Source organism: Cucumis melo, chromosome 8 (assembly GCF_025177605.1).
Source record: "Cucumis melo cultivar AY chromosome 8, USDA_Cmelo_AY_1.0, whole genome shotgun sequence".
Classification (NCBI taxonomy): Eukaryota; Viridiplantae; Streptophyta; class Magnoliopsida; order Cucurbitales; family Cucurbitaceae; genus Cucumis; species Cucumis melo.
The window spans coordinates 32,691,077-32,712,803 of record NC_066864.1 but is presented as its reverse complement, the minus strand read 5'-3'; the positions used below and the strand labels follow the sequence as shown (position 1 = coordinate 32,712,803).

The following is a 21,727-nucleotide window of genomic DNA, read 5'->3' as shown; positions in this document are numbered from 1 at the left end:
ATGGCAGAGTGAAGTATCTGTCTTATTGCCAAGCGAAAGACCTGACAGCACAATGGAACCGCGAGCAGCAAGGAGTAAAGAAGGAGCCAAAACCCACGATTCCAAAAAGGAAATCGTGTTCGGAGCCAACGAAATCGTCGGCTTCAACAAACACAGAAGTCCTTTCGGGAGTGAGAGAGACGGATGAGAGAGATGCAGAGAGAGATTCGGCGTAACGAAATCCGGTTTCATCGCGAAAACGCAACGGCGGAATGGATTAAAGGATGAAGACGAAACCCTAGATTCGTTGAGGGAGAAGACGAAAGAAAACAACATGCAGTCGATTCGTTGCGGGAGATGAAAGAAATGGACAAAACGATACAAAAGGAAGGAATGGATTAAAGGATGAAGACGAAAAAAACCAAATCGACCGGACAACACAAAACCAACACAAACCCTAGATTCGTTGAGGGAGAAGACGAAACGAAACATCGATTTGTTGAGGGAGATGACAGAAAGAAGAGAAAAACGGAAAAAATTTCGATGAAGAAAGGTTGAGGAGAAGATTGAAATCGGTTTGAACGAGAAAATAAAACACGGATTGAGGGGAACGACGAAACCGAATTAACGAAAACGGGGGAACACGCGAATCGACGTTGGAAGGGGTAGACGAAAACGTGTTAAGGAAGAGTTTCCTTAACCTTGGGCCCAAACGGGGTTTAGGGTTGGGCTAACCTAAGCCCACAATCCCAAGACCCCAAACAGCCCTTTGGATTATCATAATCGTTTAGCCTAAACGGCCCGTAAGATTAATTTTGCTTCTTGTAGGTTAGTTTGAATAGTTTTCCCAGTTTCCGTTCCTTCATCTTTCCTCTCTTCTTCTCTCCAATCTTGTGCAGTTCTCTGTTCCTCCGGCGCCCATTCTCAGTTTTCTTCCCCGAGTGCATATTAAATAAGCAGTTTTGGAATTTAGAGTTGGTTGATAGATTGCCAAAAACTGGGCTTTAGTTTACCTTTCTAAACTTCAACCTTCAACCTCTTCAAATTCACCTTCGCAATATGGCCTTTTCCCCACAACCCAGAAGCTAAAGTAAGGGTCCTTAAGCCCAAGGAAATCAATTTCACTTATGGCTGCTACTGTCGATTCCTTCAAGGACGAAGAGCATTCAGAGGCTGTTTCACGATTGGTGGAAGGCCCATGCCAATTACGAGAACTCGGTTCAGAATCAAACCCTCAACAACCTCCTTTTAAGCTTCTGAAAAATTCATATTTTGATGAACTTGGCAGCCTATCGACTGCAATACATGCATTCCAATGTCGCTTTAATGAATTGCAAGACCATCTATGTTTCATTCACAACGCCATAGATGCACGTTCGAAACAACATATGTCCTCATCCAACTCTCTGCTAGATAATCATTCACAACTGCTATCTTCCTTATCCTTCAAGTCTTCTACTCTCGTCCCAACCGCAGAAAGTGGACGAAATCCTGTTTATTCGAGCACCCATCCGTCGCGTAGTCCTAGAAGCAATCTCCCTGAAACTCGTACCTATTCTGGCAAAGTTGATGGTAAAGAAGGCGTTGATAAGCAAACAGAATCCTCCTCTCTCTCCGAGCTTGAGCATCTCTGCCAAACCATGTGTAGCCGTGGCCTACGCAAGTACATAGTTTCTCATCTATCGGACCTCGCTAACCTCCGTCATGAAATTCCGCTCGCTCTAAAATGTGCTCCTAACCCGGCCAAACTCGTGTTCGATTGCATTGGCCGCTTTTATCTTCAGGGCAGCAAAGCCTACACCAAGGACTCTCCTATGATTCCTGCTAGACAAGCCTCCATCCTCATCCTAGAACTTTTTCTGATCTCAGGTGCAGCTGAGACCAAAAATGACAAAAGAACAGAAATTGAGTCCTCCTTGAAGGTGGAAGCTGACCTTGCTGCCATTGCCTGGAGGAAAAGACTTATTACTGAAAGTGGTTCTTGTCAGGCTAGCGATATAGATGCCAGGGGTTTGCTTCTTTTTCTTGCGTCTTTTGGAATTCCTACTGTATTTACAAACGATGATTTAAGGGATCTCTTACGATCAAGTAACTCAAAGGGGCTATCGAATGCCCTTTGCCATTCACATTGTCTTCGTACACGCATTCCAGGTATGTCATTTCAACACTCATGACTTATCAAAAGAACACATGCTTTTCCCTTGTTGTTCATCTCTTAATTGATTCGTTTACCTGATTTATTGCCTTGCTTAAAAACTGAATTTTGCTTCCTTTCTTTTTAACTGTTTTACTTTGCGGTCTTGTTTATATCTGATTTTAGTTTTGTTAAATTTTGCTGCTATTTTGTCTGATATGTTAGTAAGTTTAGACTACTTCCTTACTCCTTACGTAAAATGTCTTCGATGAGTGTTCTCAGCCATTGTGTCTGATATGTTAGCAGCAGTTGTCACCAAAGTTGGCTAGCGATGGTCACTAAAACACGGTCGCTGACAGTTGGGCGAAAACGGATGTCGGGAATATGATCACCTGAAGTTGGTTGTCGATGGTCGCCTATAAACAATCGTTGAAGATAGTGGATGGAGGTGGTCAGTGAGAAACAATGGTCGGACACTACCGACAATGATTGCCAAAAAATAGTCATTGGAAGTTGGCTGAGGACGATTGTCAAAAAACGATCACTAGAGGTTGGCTGGAAAAAGCTACTGGGAAGATAGTCACTAAAAGTTGATCGTCGATCATTGTCGGGAAACAGTCGACAGAGACGTGGGAAAAAGTTGTTTGATGACTGTTGCCAAAAAATGATTTTAAAAAATTGGTCAATGGTGGCTATAAAAAAATGCTTGTCGGCAATTGGGTGGCAACAATTGTTGAGAAAATGGTCAGTTGAAGGTTGCTGTTGTTAGGTCTCCTGAAAATAGTTGTTGAAGATTGTAGTTAGAGGTGGCCCATGACTATGAACAAAGGGACGAAGGAGCAAACTTAGTGCCGTTTGGCCCATGATTATGAACAAAGGCAATGCACCCGAACACATCGAGAGGAACATCAAGAATAAGTCGTGTGACAGGTTAGAACTCCTTAAGACATTCAAGAGGTGTTTGGAGGTAGAGGCCCCAAGATGACATTCTATTGATAAGATATGCTGTAGTGAGGATTGCATCCCCCCATAAGTAGGAAGGAAGAGAAGTAGACAAAATGAGGGAGCGAGCAACCTCGAGGAGGTGTCGTTTTTTTTGTTCAACCACATCGTTCTGTTGCAGGGTATAGGCATAAGAACTCTGGTAGACAATCCATTCAAAGGATAGAAAGTCTCAAAGAGTATTATTCAAGAACTCACGACCATTATCGCTCTGTAAAATAGCAATTTTGGCGATGAATCGTGTCTCAATGGTTGTGTGAAATTGTTGAAATATTGATGAGATCTCAAATTTATCAATGAAGAGTTGGGTGAGGCGGATATGATAATCAATAAAGTTTATAAACCAACATTTCCCGAAGTGGTAGTGACTTGTGAGGGCCCCAAAACATCACTACGAATAAGTGTAAATGGTTGGGTAGGTTTTGTAGGGTTGAGACGGAAAGGGTACTCTGTGCTGTTTTGCATGAATACACGTCACATGACAAAGAAGAGATATCCACTTTAGAAAATAAATGAAAAATATAGATATTTCATGTATTGAAAGTTTGGGTGGCCAAGACAGAAGTGCCACAACATATAATCTCTTTAAGAAGTAGAAAAATAAGATGAGAATAGACTAGTCCTATAACAATCCCTAGAGGAAGCTTCATCATCGAGGAGATAGATGATGAAATAGAGTCCCCTACTATGTTGGACAATGCCAATCATCTTCTCTAGATCAAGTCCTGAAAAGAAACAGTATTAGGTAAGAAGACAACTTGACGATGTAGATCCATGGTTATCTTACTAATATACAATAAATTGTAAGACATCGTAGGCACATGTGACACATTCTATAAAATTAGACCATCCAAAGGGGAAGGGAAATATGACCCTTGCCCACCCTAGGAGCAAAGGACCCATATGCAATCCTAATTCTTTCATTGCCAACACATAGAAGATATGATATAAAATGTTCAGAGGATCCAGTTAAATGGTCTGTAGCACCTGAATCAAGTATCTAGGATTTCTTCCCATTGATGTTGATAAGACTTAAAGATTGAGGTGTACCTAATTGTGCAATAGCTCCAAGAGAAAAAGTACCAGAATTATGCTTGTCATTTGGCAGATGTTTCTTACCATTTGGTGGTCGACGATATAACTTCCAACAACTATCTTTTGTTGTTAAGGGGCTATCAAAAAGCAAGCAAGATAACCAATCTACACCAATTGATGGTTAACTTAAGGGACAAAAGTGCTCCAATTTAGGTTAAAATCTGAGATGTTGTAGATGTCAAAATCTCTATGAGGATGCACTACGATGATGCATTTTTGTGAGTAAATTCATAATGATCTAGCCATCTAGCGGTTTGTCGAGAAAAACCCTTTGATTCCTTTCAAACCATAATTTTGCCAAAATTGTTTTTATTGCATTAAATCATATCGTGAGGTCTTATCAAAACAAGGACCTCCTAGAAGTTGCCTTACCAAATCTCTACGATCTTCTTTAAACACACAGGACGTATTGAAAATAGAGAAGAGAGTTTCCCAACACTTAGCAGAGTACTGGCACAAGAAAAAGAGATGAATCGGATCTTCTCCATGTTGAAGACAAAATGGACAAATTGAGGGAGAAAAGCAGCTGGACGGCAATTTGCGCTGCAAAACTGAAAATGTATTCATGTGCGCAATCAGCAAAATCCGAACAAGAATTTTAGCTGCAAAACTGAAGATTTTTTTTAAAAGGAGACAAGCTTCTTTATTAATATAAAACTCAAAGTACATAATTAATAGAAAAGCTTAAAAATATAGGATCATGTGCTGCATCCGGACATCTCAACTAGGTTGACACCTCTTAACGCCATCATCATATCTCATAGAAACAACAAGAGAACATATAGGTCCCAAATAAACCAGAAAACAAGCAGCCACAGGAAAACAAAGAAACAAGACAGAGAGTAAAGAAAATTCATTTGGAAGGCTGATGGAATAGCAGAATTTGTGTCGGTGGAAGATGTATTCAAGCGATCAAATTCATTTATCAGAAAAACTACTAAACAAAACTGATGTAATCAAGTGACCAGATTCTTTTATTGGAAGCCTCTGAGATTCTTCTTGCTGAAATTTTATCAATTGGATTCTGAAATTTTATCAATTGGATTCTGAAATTCTGCTATCTCCTCTTCCTTTAGAAGTTGACAGAAATAAATAGCCAAAGAGTTTAACTCGGAATCCCAATGCTCTGCAATTCAACCTTTTGGAAGTAAGACAACTCAAAACAGTCTTGGAAACTGAGTATTAAAAGGAATTTCATCCTCCCAAGTGTCTAATCAAAGTGCAATCGGACTCCCTTTTCTCAAATTGAATTTGGCCAAAGCTTCCACTTTCAACCAAGTTCAGGAAGTACTGACCCAAGGGTTTCGTAAACTCCTTCCATCTTTTCCAACGGTGTGCCAATTATATGTATCCGATCCATGAATGCTTTTGACCACCTTGTGCCACAATGAATCCTCTTCCTCTAAAAACGGCCACCCCCATTTAGCAAGAATGGTTAGCTTTTTTGCTTTAAAACCACCTAACCCAAGCCCACAATCCGTAGTAGATTTATCAACTATTTCCACTTTAACTACGTGGGGAATCTTACTGCCATTATGTGACCTTCACGAAACTTGTACGGTCTTCCTCTAATCGAACCTCAAAGCATATCTCCATCGATGAAGGAATAGGCCTCTGACTCAATATACGACCACAAACTAAGTCAAACTCGAAATGCAAGTCATATACACGATCAACTTCCTCAATTTTGAAGTACTGAACACCTCCATAAGAGCAGTTCTAGACAATCTCTCGACACAAGTCCATCTCTTACCAAATCAGGGACAACTTGTTAAAATATGAAGTGACATCCGTTGTCCCTTGCTTACATAGAGTATAAACGCGAGATGCATTCTTCCTCTTTGAGTATAACTTATGAACTGTATCCCATGTGTCCCAAGCTGTAGCAACATACAACAAAGGTTTCCTAATTTGAGGTTCTATACTGTTAATTGACACATATCGAAGAAGAGAGTCCTCCTCTTTCCAAATTCTCTCTTGAGGGTCTCTCGGTCTAGGTGGTACCCTCCTGTGAGGATCCCAAATTTGTGATGCCCCTCGAATGTCATCTTAATGAATTGAGACCATGAGAAATACTTCTAGCCATTCAATTTCTCCCCTCCAATCACACTTGTAGAATTTCCCATGGAGCTAGATAAATAATTTGTTGTGGTTATGGAAGGAAAGAAAGTTACTAGGTTCTTTAAATACATCGGTAAGGTTGATGGAATAGTAGAATTTGTGGACATGGAAGCACTTAGAGCCGCCTTGAGAGCAACTATTTGTTGCTGAAAATTCATTGGGAGATTTGTCAGTTGTTGAACCATCACCGAGGAAATATCACTCTAACCATCCCAAGGAGATTTACCTTTATGGTGGACAGAAGACTCACCACTTTCAACCTCTTGAAAAGTGTCGGTAGCCGGATTGAAGAAGTTTGCTGGTCCGATAGGGATGGAGGTGTGGTTGGCGATGGCTATGAAAAGTGTGGTTGGTGGGATTGCCAGCGGTTGGAAGGCAGTCATGCCATGGGGGCCTGTTGGTGGAAAGGGGAGGTCGATCAGCTGTTCCTAGACAGACAGTGGTGCTGTTCAGATCTAATAGCAACTGTGTGAATGGTGGTAAGAGGCGCTGGAGATACTGTTCGATGGCGGCCTAAATGGCCGTGGCGGCTCCAATAGGAAAAATGGAAACAACGGCAGTGAGGTTATTGCTGGTAGTCAAGGGTTCAGTGATAGGGTTTTCCATTGGTTGATTTTCATCAATGAGACGGCTAGGGTTTCATTGTTCTCCTCTTTGATACCATAGTGAAAAAGAAGTAAGAAGAGAAAGCGCAAGGTATACGTGGAAAACCCTAGTACAGAGAGAAAAAATCATGATAGGAGATTTATTATTTTCTAGTAATTAAAAGAGTATCAGAGGGAAGAATACATACAGGTCATAATAAGCCCTAACAAAAAAAGTAAATAAAACTACAGTACAGTAAATTACGCAAATACCCTTGAGGCTATAAACACTCTATTAGCCCCTAATTTCTCAAAAATGCATGTTAAAAAATTTTCTAAAAGGAGCCAGTGACCACGATCTTCTCTTCGATTTATCTCGTGCCCCCCTTGTATTGCACGAAAGAACTTCCATTGCACTACCAGATACAAGACTACTTTTAACTGCTGGAAATAAAGTTTATAGAGCTCAAAAGAAAGATAAACCACAAGCTTCAATGATGCCGTTCAAATGCTGTGGGATTTCTTCTCTAATTTTCTGGATAGGAGGTTGTTCTTTTTTATACACATTCCTCCACAAACAACTCACTGGTATTGCTGATAATGTTCTCCAAATTCTCAGAATCTTCAGCCTCTTCCCCTGCTTCAACCTCTTCTAATTCCTCACTACTTTCACTTACAACTGACTCAACGTCTGAGTCTTGAATTCCTTGAACATCAGGGCTGCCAGCTTCCTCTGGAGTACCATTTCCAATTTTCTTTAGAAATTCGAAATCAAGTTTATGCATGCCTTAGAAATGATAGACTTTTCCCTCAAAATTTATTAATCTTGTTTCACATTGCCCTTTCGCCCATCCATCAGGACATTAATGTGGTTCATTTGGAAAGGAAGAAGCCATCAAATGCTCAATGAAAAGAACAAAACTTTTGATAGTTCAAATCTTTGCCTTTTTGTCCTCACCTAGTATGTATACTTTCTTCAATTTCAGAGTTACAGCGCTTTCTCATTTGTCCAGTTGGAAGTGTTCTTTGTAAATCTGCCTTGGATTGGGGATTGACTTTTCTCCTCCTTAACATTTTGTAATTCCACCTCATCAGTTTTTGTTTCCTATAAAAAGATAATAAATAATAAAAGCGAGGCAACTTTAGAACTCAATGACACAATTGTACAACCTATAGAACAAATCCTGTTCATGTAAGGTTGTTAGAAGCGAGTCAACTTTAAATTTTATTTTCTTCACAATTAAGAATTCCACCTTCAGGTATTTTAATGCTGATAAATGCATAAACGGTAACAAATATTTCAATTTCCTTAATAGCTGTAAGTTGCTTGGTCAACCTTGGAGTCTGATTGCTTTGATTGCCTATGCTGGTTTAGATCAATTGTCATTCTCATTTTGCTGCTTGACTTATAATAGACATTATAAAGGGGATGACGAAGAGCAGTAAGAATATTGAAGCTGTTGATATTATTTATGCTTTTGGTATGGAGGATGTATTTCCACCACAGGAAATTCTGTTGTCATTTCTCCAAGAGTGTGATGAAACGTGGAAAAAAAGAATAAATGAAGTACGAGGTTCAACCATGCAACTGGTATAGTTTATCTCGACCTATGGGCATTAATTTAGTCTTTATAAATTACAATGCATGTTTTCATTCTTTTATTTTGCTTTAACATAACATTTCATTCATTTGTGAAATATTTGGAAAGAGTATACCAAGAAGCTCTTTCCTTTGTAAGTTGGGATTGGATTCTTTGAAGGGGCATTTGGAGAAGGAGTTGGTTACTATAGTCTTAGGTTGTTATAGTTGGGTTATAATAGTTTTTGGTTGACCTAGTGATAAAAAAGATAACCAAGGGTCTATTTGGTAGAGAATCTGGATTGTGTTTTATGTTTTCAGATTCACTGAGTTCAACAGACATACATTTGACAGGCAATTCGGATTCTGTTTTCGAAAACTGTTTTCAGACTTTGTGATCCAAATAGTGCAAATTCTGAAACCAACAATTTAATATCTTCATTATATCCAAAATTTGAATTTTACATTTTAAAAAGCAGAATTATATTGACATATAAGCATATTTAAAAATACGATATGACATGTTATAAACTCATATTTTTTAATATAATATGTATTATGTAATGTATTATAAATTATATAATATTACAAAATAATAACTACATAAATTTTTAGGTTAAATTACAAATTAAGGTTTTCAAATCACAAAGACTATGTATGAGATTTTGTCAAACTATAGAGTCATAGAATAAACTCCAACTTTCTCCAAGCCATTGTGACTAATTTTGCAATTTAATCAAAATTTTAAACATAAACTATATTCATAAATAAATTAATAATAGCTTATTGTCAACTAAATATTAGTGGATAAAGTAAGATTAGTTTTATTATTTATAAGTATATAATACGAAACACATTTGAACATTTTTCAAAATTAGAATTCAATTTTTTATCTGTCACCAAACACATATCTGAAAATATAAAATACAACTTTGTTTTAATTAAATTCATTGCTTTCAAATTTATGTTTTTAGATTCTTTGTTAAATGCCCAAGAGGTCAAGGGTTCAATTCATGGTGGTCACCTACCTAGGAATTTTCTACAAGTTCCTTGACATCCCAGTGTTGTAGGGTCAGGTGGGTTATAAAAAAAACAAGTTTACATTTGAGGGGTAGATTATTTTAGTTTGAGTTATAATATTGTTTGAGCGAGAAGGAAATGATAAACAATGTATTATAGAATAAAAAATGATGAATGTAAAATAGTACCAGTCGTAGCAAATGGAGGTCTAGAAATAGTGTTAAATGTTAATCGTAGCTAATTGGAGAGTATAAAATAATATTCCCCGTAGCAATTAGTGGTTATTATAGTCTTAAAGATAGTCCTTGCTCCAAATTCTCCCTTAGATGTTGCCATTCATTTAATTTGCTATTCATTTAATTTGTAATGTTCTCTCCTTTTAAAGTTCTATGTTTCCCATCCAGACAAATGAAAAAACAAAAATAAAACAGTAATACTATTACTTATATAGGATTTTTTGAGGTTAAATTATATATTTCTTAGGCTGTTTTGGCTAGTGTTTATCGTAAGCCTAAGGAGTATGTGGGTTGAGTTGTACTTATGTGGGTTGAGTTGTATTTGATGCTTTATTGGTTCTGAATTTTTTGTTTTGGTTGATTTTATTTAGTTATTTTCTTCTTTTGTCAGATGTCACTCATTGTAATCTTCACAATCTTTTTCTTTTGGTTGGTGGGTGGGGGTGGGGATAAAGTAATTTTCACAATTTCTAATTATATCCTCAAAAGTAGTTTTAGTCAGTGTTTTCAAGGCGCATGGCGCACTCTAAGATGACAAATTTTTTTAGTCGCATGAAGGCAAGAGGCGACAAAAAGGCGTCATCTGATTGAAGGGATGCACACTAATGAAAATAATAAAAAATATTATTAGAAATAAAAAATACTCAAGATTAGAGAGAACAAAGAAATTAACTCATAATCTTGAGGAAAACGTTTTTGAAAAAGATATATAAATAAAAATGCTTTTTAAATAGGAAAGAAGATAGTGGTATGAGTAGTCTTTATTAGATTAGAAATATTGTCATTTGACAATTTGGCTAGCATGCACTAGCAATTTTTTATTTGGTAGCCCTATGTTCAATTTTTCCCCAACTGCTGATGAATGAATGAAGAAAAAAGAGGAAGGAGAGACAACATCTCCTATTTTGTTTTTACTTCTTTTGACTCTTTCTTGCTTCAATTCTTCTCCCTTTCTTTGATTTTTCTTTAATTTTATCTTTACAAACTTGGATATTTCCTCTAGTCTTAATCAAAGTATTGGAGATGAATTTCTTTCTTCTAAAAAATAAAAAGTTGAACAATTGGACAAGCCAAGTGCCTAGGTCGCTTTTGAACGAATGTTCAAGGCGATTGAAAAGCATAAAAGAGGAGCGCCTTGCGAAAGGTGCTCGCCTTGGGTACTTACAAGGTGTTAAGGCCTCACCTTGCCTTGCCTCTCACCTCAGGCAAGCACCTGTCTGCGCCTCAACAACCCTGGTTTTAGTCTGGATTTTTTTTAATCAAATAAACAATAATGAAAGCAAATAATATCCGTAGTTTTCTTTTTAAACAGAAACTTCTCTTTTCATTGAAGTAATGAACTCACGACCAACCAGACCAATTGAAAACATTAGCTATTGTGTATAACAAATACAAGTCTGCCCGTCTACGTGGAAAGAGGCACCTTCGTGCTTTTTAATCCCACGTCATTTACATTTTTTCCCTAGTTCACTTGCCCAATCAAGGGGGAAAACCTCATTTTATCAGAAAAAATTCAATGAAGAGACTTGTTTTCATTTTAAAAAACATATTAGCCAATGTTTGAAGATAATCTTCCGTACCATATCCACATTTGATTTATTTTGAGCTGGGAGTCTAATGAAAAGTTCAATTGAAAATTTCAAAAGTTTATGGACGAGATGGAATAAATGCATAGTTAATTGGGTGAAATTTGGAATTTGGAGAGGGTTTTTCAAACCCTTGAAGTGGTCAGAAAATCAAGATTAGAGTAATGCATATTCTATTTCATTTACTTTTGATTCTCTCAATGTGAGGTTATGTTTAGTTTTTGTTGTCAAGCCCTCGTTTTGCTTGGTGAATTTACTTATGTTCCCTGAGGTTTCTCTCAGCAAGTTCTGCTCCAACATCTTTAACTTGTTCTTCTCCCTATTATTGTAATTACTTACCTTCTAGATATGTTGTTTTTGACAGAGACGGGTGAGTGAAGAGAAATTAGCTTCTCTGAAATGTGTTCTCAAATGTTTGGAAGATCACAAGTTGGATCCTGTGAAGTCTCTTCCTGGATGGAAAATTCACGAAATGATAAAAAACTTGGAGAAGGATATTGTGGAACTTAGGAAAAGAATGGAAGATAATGCGAGTCTGAAGAGAAAAACAGACGAAGCTTCCACACAGAAGTATCTGAGTCAGGAAATAAAGCGGTCGCGATTGGCAAGTAAGGGAGGATTCCCTGTTATGTCTTATCCAGTCAATGGTTTGTTGGAACAAAATGCAGCTACGTTTTTGGAGGACAAGAGCTGTTTCAGTACTAGTAGTAGTTCAATGCCACAAAAGTTATTGGATGGTGGACGTGCTTCTCAGTTAGGTAATTACCAAATTGCTTCGTCTTTGCGTGGACCTGGTTTGCTTGAAACTACAGTTTTGCCTGCGGATATTGGTAGTGGTATCACCAATGCTGCTGCCTCATTCCCCAGAGGAATGGGAAGGGGAAGGGACAGCAACGAGGCTTCCATTTACAAAATGGGGCCAACTCGTGAGTTAGCTTATAAAGATATATCAGTTGGGCAAAGCTTTATTCAACAAGCTATGCCTACACTTGCAACAACCCCTACGCCACCGCCAACAACCGTGGAGCCTTATTCAGCTGTAGATGGGTTCATGGGACACTCAACGAGCAATAATTTTGATCTCTATCATTTTGCTGATGCAGCTGTGTTCGAAAATGATCTGCCCAAGAACAGCACCAGTCAAACTGGCACTTTGTCTCGCCTTCGGCTGCCCCATAATCACCATCCTCCCTACTTTTACAATTGATCCTAAATGTTTTCATTTCATTATATAATGAAAACAGCTGGGTTGACTTCGTTTTTTGGATAGGATTACTGAAACACATTTTCTTGTCTCAGCTGCAAAGCGTTGGGTGTATTATTAGTCATTAGATTTGCTAGGCAGGCTGGCTGGCAGAACGTTCTTTGCTCAACTTATGCACGTGAACAATGCTCTTCATCTATTCCTGTTCAAAACAACTCTTTATTTATGGTTTGTTACAATCACATCCTTGTATTTATAATTTGATCATCAACCCCTCGAGATTCTAAATGGATGTTATTAAACTCTTAAATATCGCAAAATAGTGTACCAAGTGAAAACCCTTTGTTAAGGTGTCAAGAGTGAGCTAGTTAAAACAGCTGGTTGTTATTCTAAGAGCTTGTAACCATTGCACTATAAATAAACTCCATCTCCTCTTAATTGAGGAAGAAAATGGTTGATTCAAATTAGTAGAGGTGAGGTTATGAGTTCTATAAGTTGAAATATGAACTCAAATTAGTATATTGAGGCTTGGTTTTGTATGTCATTGATATCTTATACGTGTCTATCAATAATACATTCAGCTCTCATCATCACTTTTCTTAATATTTATTTTGCCACTTCTCAGCTGCCATCTCTTGGTGACTCACTTCAATGACTTTCACTGTAGCCAACCTCAACCACATTTGACCACCATTGCCAACGGCAAACTCCGACAACTTTCAATGGAGACCACTTCCACCAATTGTAACGAAAATTATTTTAAATTATCAATTTATAGTTGTTATTTATAGTAATTTGACATTAATTAAAAAAACATTTTTAGCATATATCAAACTAAACAAATTTGTATATAAAAACACTCTTAAAGACAAACATGAGTACTTTTATGTTAAATAGTTTTTTAAAAAATGTTTAAATGGAAATGATTTTTTGAAAAATGTTTTTTGGAAGTTGTCAAACATATTTATCAAATATAGGATTTCGATGGATGTTTAAGCACCAAACACCCTGAACATAAAATTGCAATTCAACACCTCAGAGACCCCGCACATAACAGACCACAAACATATAATTCCAGATGTATGAACTTAATTTGACCCAAAATAGCCTTTTAATGTTATTATTTCAATCAAACATATGAACTATGGGGTTTTTGTGCTCCTAATTTGGAATGGGTTGGATATTATAACTCACCCCATGTTTGAGGAATGTGTTAAGATAATAGGTATAAGAGTTATTTTACCTCTTGTTTTTCCATGGTAACATTATTTACAACTTTTTTTTCTTTTTTCTTTTAAAGGTTAGTTAAAACTCAATAGCATTAATTACAATTCGGTGGTTAAAATAACCAACTCTTCCTCCCTCTATTATTTTCAATGATTGCACTTGCTGGTAACCAACCCCAGCAACAACTATTGTTAGCTTCTAATGCTACCTCCTTTGACGACATGCTCTTACGTCAACTCCAACAACCACCTCATAATTGCTTTGCCTACTAACTTCAATAAAGAAAACCTTTGGTGAACAACTACAACTATCGCCTTTGTCAACTAACTTCGACGATAACATTTGGTGGTCAACTCCAACAACCAACTCTATCGATCATTTTCAACAACTAACTCCAATAACAAACTCAAATTATTATATGTTGTAGAAACTATCACACCTCCTCCTATATCACATTCTCTTAGCTCAAGAGATGACATAAAACCAACAAATACTATTCACCTCTAATAATACTTATTGACCCTTAACTAGAAACTAAAACTTAACTTTTATGTTGAAAGCATAAACACACACATTAAGAAAACTTGGAAACAAACTAAATAACAAAATAGTGCAACCCATACTATAACTATTAAGTTCTGACAAGTTTGACATAGACAATGTATACAAACCATAGAATAAACAACCCAAAAGACTAACTCTGAACAACCCACAACTTTAGTCTAACAGTAGCTATGTACACATATACAAACTACATGCATTGGCCAAATATAAGACATACCTGGATGAAAAACTTAAAACTCTTTAGCATATAGGCAATAATGAATTAGACTTCGGGTCCGCGATCTCTATTTGGAAAGTAAGAAAACATTTCTGGAAAGGGTGAGCTAAAGCTCAGTGAGTGACTAGCTTTTAAAATGAAAAATTGCTTTACAAATCAATGATTAACTAACTTAGAAATCAAACAAATAATTTTTCAAACTTTTCTCTTTCTCGCTATAACTCGAGTCTATGTATCACATCTAAGATGGAAACCTTGGCATTAGTAGTGCCCTCATCTCAATATAACTACATTGAGATGGAAAACTAGGTGTCTGAAGAGACTCTCATCTCTACCTAGTCTTTGTGATGGAAAAACTAGGCATCTACTAAATGCCCTCATCATAGACCTTTGTGCACAAAAAAACTTCTTCGTAGGGTTACTATAAATCTCTAGATATCTCAAGAATAAGCTAAAACATGCTTTCAAATCTCAAGGTTTAAAACTTTCTCTCAAACTAGAATCACATGTTTTAAAACAAACTCTAACATCTAGCAAATTTCTATACTCTATAAATGTGATACCTGTATCTCCTATCCCATTTACTTGCTAAGAAGTTGAGAAGAGGTTAAGAGTTTTGCCTAAAAGATCTTGGGAAAGAAGTGTTTGGTCGAGAGAAATGGTTTAGGCAAATACTTTTTAATCTTGAATATATTTGAATCCTTCAATCTCACCACTCGCAATCTCCAACCATACTTGTTGTCGATGCATCTAACAAAAAGAACCTCTTTTGTAGACTTTTTTACTATAAACTGAAAAAAAAAATTCATAGCCAACACACATAATCTCATTGATAAATCTCTCTTGCAAAAAAATATTTGTCTTACATCCAACTCCTCACTTGTAGAGCTTTCTTCGGACCAACCACTTCTTTTTGTCTTCAACTTTCGACTAAAGCAGCTGTAGTCAACTTTATCTTTTTCTTTGCAATCTTTTGTAGGAGCATCTTTTTGTTGTGGAATGTCAAACAATTCATTGTTCATCTCAACTGACTCCCATGTAAAAGTATCATCTTTTGAATCATATCACTCATATGATTCCCATATAGCCTAATTGGTCCCTATCATGTTATCACACAAGGCAACCTGAACTTCACCAATATCAACTTCATTGTCATGTAATGTATCCATTCCAATTGGAGGATGAGAGTTTAAATTTTGAACTTGGTTGCTCCCAGATACTGAATTGTAATCTTTGTTTAACACTTTCTTCCTTCGATTGCTTATAGGCTCAAATGATAGATATAAGGGGACCTCCAATGAATTTTTACTAAAAGTATAAAACTTCAAATCACGGTCATTGCTTAACTCAAGTGGAGGAGCTTCATTTTCCCCTTTTATCTCATATATACATCTTATCTTTATGTCGAACTTTGTAGGGTTAACTTCTGCAATGTCATATAATTCATCCTGTAAATCTTTGTGTGTTATTTCTTTACTGACAACAATGCATTTTAATACTTCTTCTTCATATTCTCTTTGTCCCTCATCCCATGCACCAACCTAACGCACTAAAATCCGAACATGTGACATCCTTAAACTACCTTAAGTTTTTTAGTTCTTGCAAAAATTGATTTGAACTTAAGAACCTACGAGATGCGTGCGAGATGTTTGTGAGATGCAAAGAAATAACAAAAATAACTACGAGATATGTGCGAGATACGTGCGAGATAAAATATGAGGGCCTAAGAGACTTACTAAACATGCAAAGAATAGCTCTAAATGGATTAGGAGGTGTACCGATTTGATTTTGAAATAAATAGTAAAAGTTTGGAATGTGCGAGATACGTGCGAGATAAAGCATGAGGACCTAAGAGACTTACTAAACATGCAAAAAATAGCTCTAAATGGATTAGGAGGTGTACCAATTTGACTTTGAAATAAATAGTGAAAGTTTGGAACGTGCGAGATGCGTGCGAGATACGTGCGAGATAAAGCATGAGGGCCTAAGAGACTTACTAAACATGCAAAGAATAGCTCTAAATGGATTAGGATGTGTACCAATTTGATTTTGAAATAACTAGTGAAAGTTTGGAACGTGCGAGATGCGTGCGAGATATGTGCGAGATAAAGCATGAGGGCTTAAGAGACTTACTAAATATGCAAAGAATCGCTGTAAATGGATTAGGAGGTGTACCAATTTGATTTTGAAATAAATAATGAAAGTTTGGAAGGTGCGAAATGGGTGCAAGATACGTGCGAGATAAACTATGAGGGCCTAAGAGACTTACTAAACATGCATAAAAACATGAAAAATTGCTCACAATATAAGATAATACATAATAGATAGAAAACAATGTAGATAAAAAAAATAGAAAGCAATGTAGATAAAAAAAAAAAAAAACCTTTATTCTTTCTATTCCTATTGCTTACTCCTTCTCTATTTGACCCAATTAAATCCTTTTATTCAATTCATTTTTCACTACCCATTGAATTTTCTAAGAACCTAAACCAAACTTTGACTAAACTAATTTACAGCAAATAAGTTCATTCCAAAAACCAGACATTTACGGATGAAACTAGCAACAAATACCCCAACCAAACAGTAAATAAATTGAAAATGGGTTAGAGATGAAACTCACCGAAATAAGAGAAAACGCTCGAAGTTGATTGAATGATTCGAAGAGAAGCAACGAAATGCACTAGACGATCGACGAACGGCAAGCGACGAACAGCAATCGACGAATATCCGAAGTATCTTCAAATGGCACAGCGGTTTTGTTTTGTTTTTTTTTTACTTCAGGTGTTCTACGCGAAAGAGAAGGGAAAGGGAACTCTACGCGAAAGAGAAGGGAAAACGATTGTGGAGAGAAGCGAAAACGATTGTGGAGAGAAGGAAAAACAAACATGGAAGAAGGAAAGGAAAAGAGAAAGAGAAATTTAATGAATGACATTTTTGCCCATTCACACCTAAATTGTCCTAAAACTCTTCCTTTTGAAAAGTTGTCCCAAAGTCATTTAACCCTCCTTTTTAACCTATTTTTGGCAATTTTCCAAGTTATGTTGTCAAGTAAAATAAATAGGATTTTAAGTGGAAAACATGAGTGGCCACTAAAATAAAGGGAAGGAGGAGGTGGAAGCAAAAGGCTGAAATGGAGATGAAGGTGTCGGCCATGGATGAAGGAAATGAGTAATAATTTTGAGGCAATCGATGGAGGTGTTTCTTCAACCTATTTCAATTTTCTTTCTTCACAGAAAAATGGAGGGTAGTTTGATGAAGGTGGATCTGGGCTGCCGTGAAGATTGGTTCTCAGGAAGCTGAAGCAAAGTGGAAGATAACAACGAACAAAAGTAGATTTCAAATCCTTCAGCAATAGTCTGATGTTTTGATGTTCTGAGCTGTAGAAGTGGAGTTAGAAGTTAAGATGGATCAAGTTACAAATATATTTTAATTTTAACAACTTTTGTGAAGGATGCTTGAGTTGGAAATGACGGAAAAGAGATGAAATTGTAGGTAGAAGACAACGGATTGAGTAATTCGCGAATCTAGAGTAGCCTGTGATATTTAAAGTGTTTTGAGCTATAGAAAAAGAGTTGGGGAGCTGAGATTTTGAGGTTAGTAAGTTAAAGGTCTTCTCTACATTTTTCATGAAGGATGTCATAGCTAAATATAGCTCAAAATGACTGGAATATAAGGAATTTAAATATCCGCGGGATTTCAGGTAAAACAGATCAACAAGCTGACTAGAAGACTATTTTTTTTTTTTATCAATCCAAGCAATTCCAAAACTATAAATTCACAGGTTAGTTATGAGTTCAATGAAAGGAATTTGAGTTAATTTGGTTAAGAAATGAGGAAGATAAACATGTGTTGGTGGATGTTTGCTGTAAAATGCAGGTTCTTCGTGTAGGAAGTTTCATTGCTTGGAGGAATTCGAGAGCGTTTCGGATGCCTAATTTTTTAGGCAAACTTGCTCACTCTATGGGTAAGAGGTTCATATAGGTTAGCTTGATTGTTTTGACTGGGAATCAGATGTTAGGGTAAACCGAAATGTAATCGAAAAGTTAACCAAAATAAGAAAAATTTTCTCAAGCTAGATGTTGAAGCCAGACTTTTGTATATCATTATTTACTCGTCATAAAAGTGAAATAAGAAGACTAGGAGGTCTGATTACTCAATTGTGGTTTGAATTTTCAGGTCAAGAAGAGATTGGACAAATTTATAGATCCAAGAGTCTAGCTTCAATTTGTGAGTGGCAAAAATGATTAGAATGATGATTTCTAAACATATTTACTGGTTAAATGCTTCCAAGCACATGCTTTGAGATTTCTATAGTATATTTGTTTATTGATTCAGAAAGTTCGATTGCAAAGCATGAATTTAGCATGAGGTGATAAAAAGTTTGAAAAGCATGAGTTTGATAATGGGATACTATTACTATTAAACTATTAGACTTAAGAGTATTTCCAAGCAAGGCATGAATTATACTGTTTTTTAAGTATTTAAGCTTAAAAATGTTAGCAAAAGCATGATTTATAGATTTGAGACTTGCTGATTGCAAAAGTATGTTTAAACATGTTGTTTTGTTGATTCTAAAGTTTATGATTTGAAAGAATGTCTTATCTTACCCCCATGTTCTTAGTAACTCTATGAGGGAGTTTGCATGTACACAAAGGTCGATTATAATGAGGGCATTGAGTATATGCCTAAGAGTTCTCATCACAAGACTAGATGAGATGAGGGCATCAATGAATGCTTAGTTACCCATCTCCAAACAATTACATCGAGATAAAGGCACAGATGAGTGCTTAGTTTTCTATCTCTAGTTATACAGAGATTTAGGGTATAACAAGGAAGAGAAGAGTTTGAAACTATTTGCTTGATAAATTTTTTATATGTTTTGCTAAGTTATTTATTACTCATTGATCTGTAAACCATGTTTTGTTTTAAAAATTAGTCACTCACTGAGCTTCAGCTCAGCCTTTACAAAAATGTTTTCCTACACGATCTGGTAGTTGACTACTTTTGCCTATCGGTTAGAGTGTGAGTTATCTTTTCAGTATGTCTTATTACCATTTGTGCATATGTTCGGTATATGAGTACTTAATGCACTTGAGTAGGTTGTGGGTTGTAAGAGTTGGTCACTTGAGTAGGTTGTACTTGAGTTCTATGTCTATGTAAGAGTTATTAAACTTGTTATTTATAGGTTGGACTACACTACTTTATTGTATACGTTTTATTTGGTTTCCGTTGTAAATGTATGCATCTTACATGTTTTTGTTCAAGGTTAAGTTTAGTTTCAGTTCAAGTAGGGTCAACAGGTATCATTTGTAGGAGAATTGTATCTGTTGGCTTCACATTGTCTCCTGGACTAAGAGAAGGTTGTTTGGGAGGGGGTGTGACAACCAATGTTGATTGGGCCTCTGATCCATATGACAAAATCTACTTATGGTATTTGTATAATTTTTGGAAATAATCCTGTTGTTTATGGCTTTTGAAAAAAATCTATCATCTCTGGATCAAGTACAGAAGTAGAATATAGAGCTTTGGCTCTTGGAGTTGCTGAAGTCTTGTGGTTAAAATCTCTACTTAATTAGCTGAATTTTTTTGTAAAACAAGCCCCAATGATCTGGTGTAATAACTTCAGTGTTGTTCATCTCAATGCAAATCCAATACTTTATGCAAGAACCAAACGTGTAGAAACTGGCATCTACTTTGTTCGTGATCCTTCCTGGCTAAAAAGATTGATATGCAACAACTACCACTTCCAGCATCAGCTTAAATAGATGTTATCTTTATAGAAGCCATTTCTACACAATCTTTTCTCAGATTACATTTCAAGCTCTATGTTCTTCCAACTTCATCCATTGGCTTGCATGGGATTTTAAGATAGCTCACTAAACAAAATCTCTCTTTGTAAATCTTCTTCTTCTCTCTCTTGGTAAATCTTTTGTTATTTGTTTATATTTCTGTATTTTTCTGTTTTGCATGGCAGAATATTGTTAGAGTAAAATCTATAAATACATGTAACATTGAGAACTAATTAAAGGGATTTTTTAAAAAATATAACACACCGATAAAATATTTATATTGTATAGAATTATTTTGAAAAAAGAAAAAGCTCAAAGGTTCATAATGAAAAATACAATAGTCACACGCAATTAATTGGCCACTTGCTTGCGTAATTTAGATTTGGTATACGATCATGTACCTAAATCTAAACGATCGTGTATCTATATCTCAACGGTTTTTCTCAAGATCGTGTACTAAATATAAATCTAGTACACGATCTTGTAGATTTTGTATATTCCGTATACGATCATTAAGATTTAATTACACGACCTTGTCAATTCTTTTATACTTGGTATATGACCGTTTAGATTTGGCTACACAATCGTGTACCCAAATCTGTACCAATATCCCAACAATTTTTTTCAAAATCTTTTATATTCGGTACATGATCATGTATCAATATCATTTAGATTTAGTATACGATCGTGTACCAAATAACAATATGAAAAATAAAATAATGCAAAATTTATGATTGATTGAAAACAAAGATCATGATTTTAAAAAATATATATAAAAGAAAAATTGTATAAGAAGAAAGAAGATGAAAGCAAACCTGAAATATTTTTAACAAAATGACAGCCTTCTTAAGCTTTTTGATTTTGTTACACGGGCCATAAATATTTTGATGTTTTGTTATATTTATGAAAACTAACCTTAATAAAATCATATTTATGAAAACTAACCTTAATAAAATCTAGAAGCTCCTTCTAAATTTGAAGGAAACGAACTTGTGTATAGAAATACTTTTGATGAAATGTAAACAAAAACACAAATGCTTTACTTTAAAAAGCTTCTATGAAAATGACCTTTTAAATTTTTTTTTTCTCTGAACAATCTAAATATTTTCTAATGCTTTTGTGTCAAAAGAATACAAAATGATATGTTAAAAGATATTGTTTGGGAAAAAAATACTTCTTTTGGTCTAGGTTTTGGCTTTAGTTTTCATTTGATCTCTAGATACCGATATGTAATTATTCATTTAATACTTAATTTTCAAGTTTGGTTTCTATTACACACAAGTGCACATGTCAAATAATAATATAGTGAAAATGACTATGCTTGAGTATCATCCCCAGGGAATCCATTTTAAACTTTTTTAGCTGCTAAAAGACCGTCCCAACTCTATTG

At 35.8% G+C, this 21,727-nt stretch overlaps 1 protein-coding gene and 1 long non-coding RNA gene across 2 annotated transcripts; both read left to right on the top strand.

The window, feature by feature from the left end:
* The first annotated feature begins 800 nt into the window (after nucleotides 1-800).
* Nucleotides 801-13,004, top strand: LOC103491359 (protein FRIGIDA). The gene is made up of 3 exons (XM_008451267.3): nucleotides 801-2,130; nucleotides 8,331-8,506; nucleotides 11,701-13,004. The coding sequence occupies exons 1-3, from the start codon at nucleotides 1,107-1,109 to the stop codon at nucleotides 12,541-12,543; spliced, it is 2,043 nt and encodes a 680-aa protein (XP_008449489.1). The 5' UTR covers nucleotides 801-1,106; the 3' UTR covers nucleotides 12,544-13,004.
* Nucleotides 13,005-17,665: 4,661 nt separating this feature from the next.
* On the top strand, nucleotides 17,666-20,454 carry LOC103491345 (uncharacterized). Its single transcript, XR_007822943.1, has 4 exons — nucleotides 17,666-18,141; nucleotides 18,249-18,329; nucleotides 18,425-18,512; nucleotides 18,725-20,454. It is a non-coding gene; the product is annotated as an uncharacterized LOC103491345 (long non-coding RNA).
* Nucleotides 20,455-21,727: the final 1,273 nt, after the last annotated feature.

Bases quoted from the DNA above. Each gene is read 5' to 3' on its own strand.
- LOC103491359 (XM_008451267.3), top strand. From the start codon at position 1,107: ATGGCTGCTACTGTCGATTCCTTCAAGGACGAAGAGCATTCAGAGGCT. The intron at 2,131-8,330 runs GTATGTCATTTC...GACTTATAATAG, and splicing joins TCTTCGTACACGCATTCCAG to ACATTATAAAGGGGATGACG. The intron at 8,507-11,700 runs GTATAGTTTATC...TGTTTTTGACAG, and splicing joins GAGGTTCAACCATGCAACTG to AGACGGGTGAGTGAAGAGAA.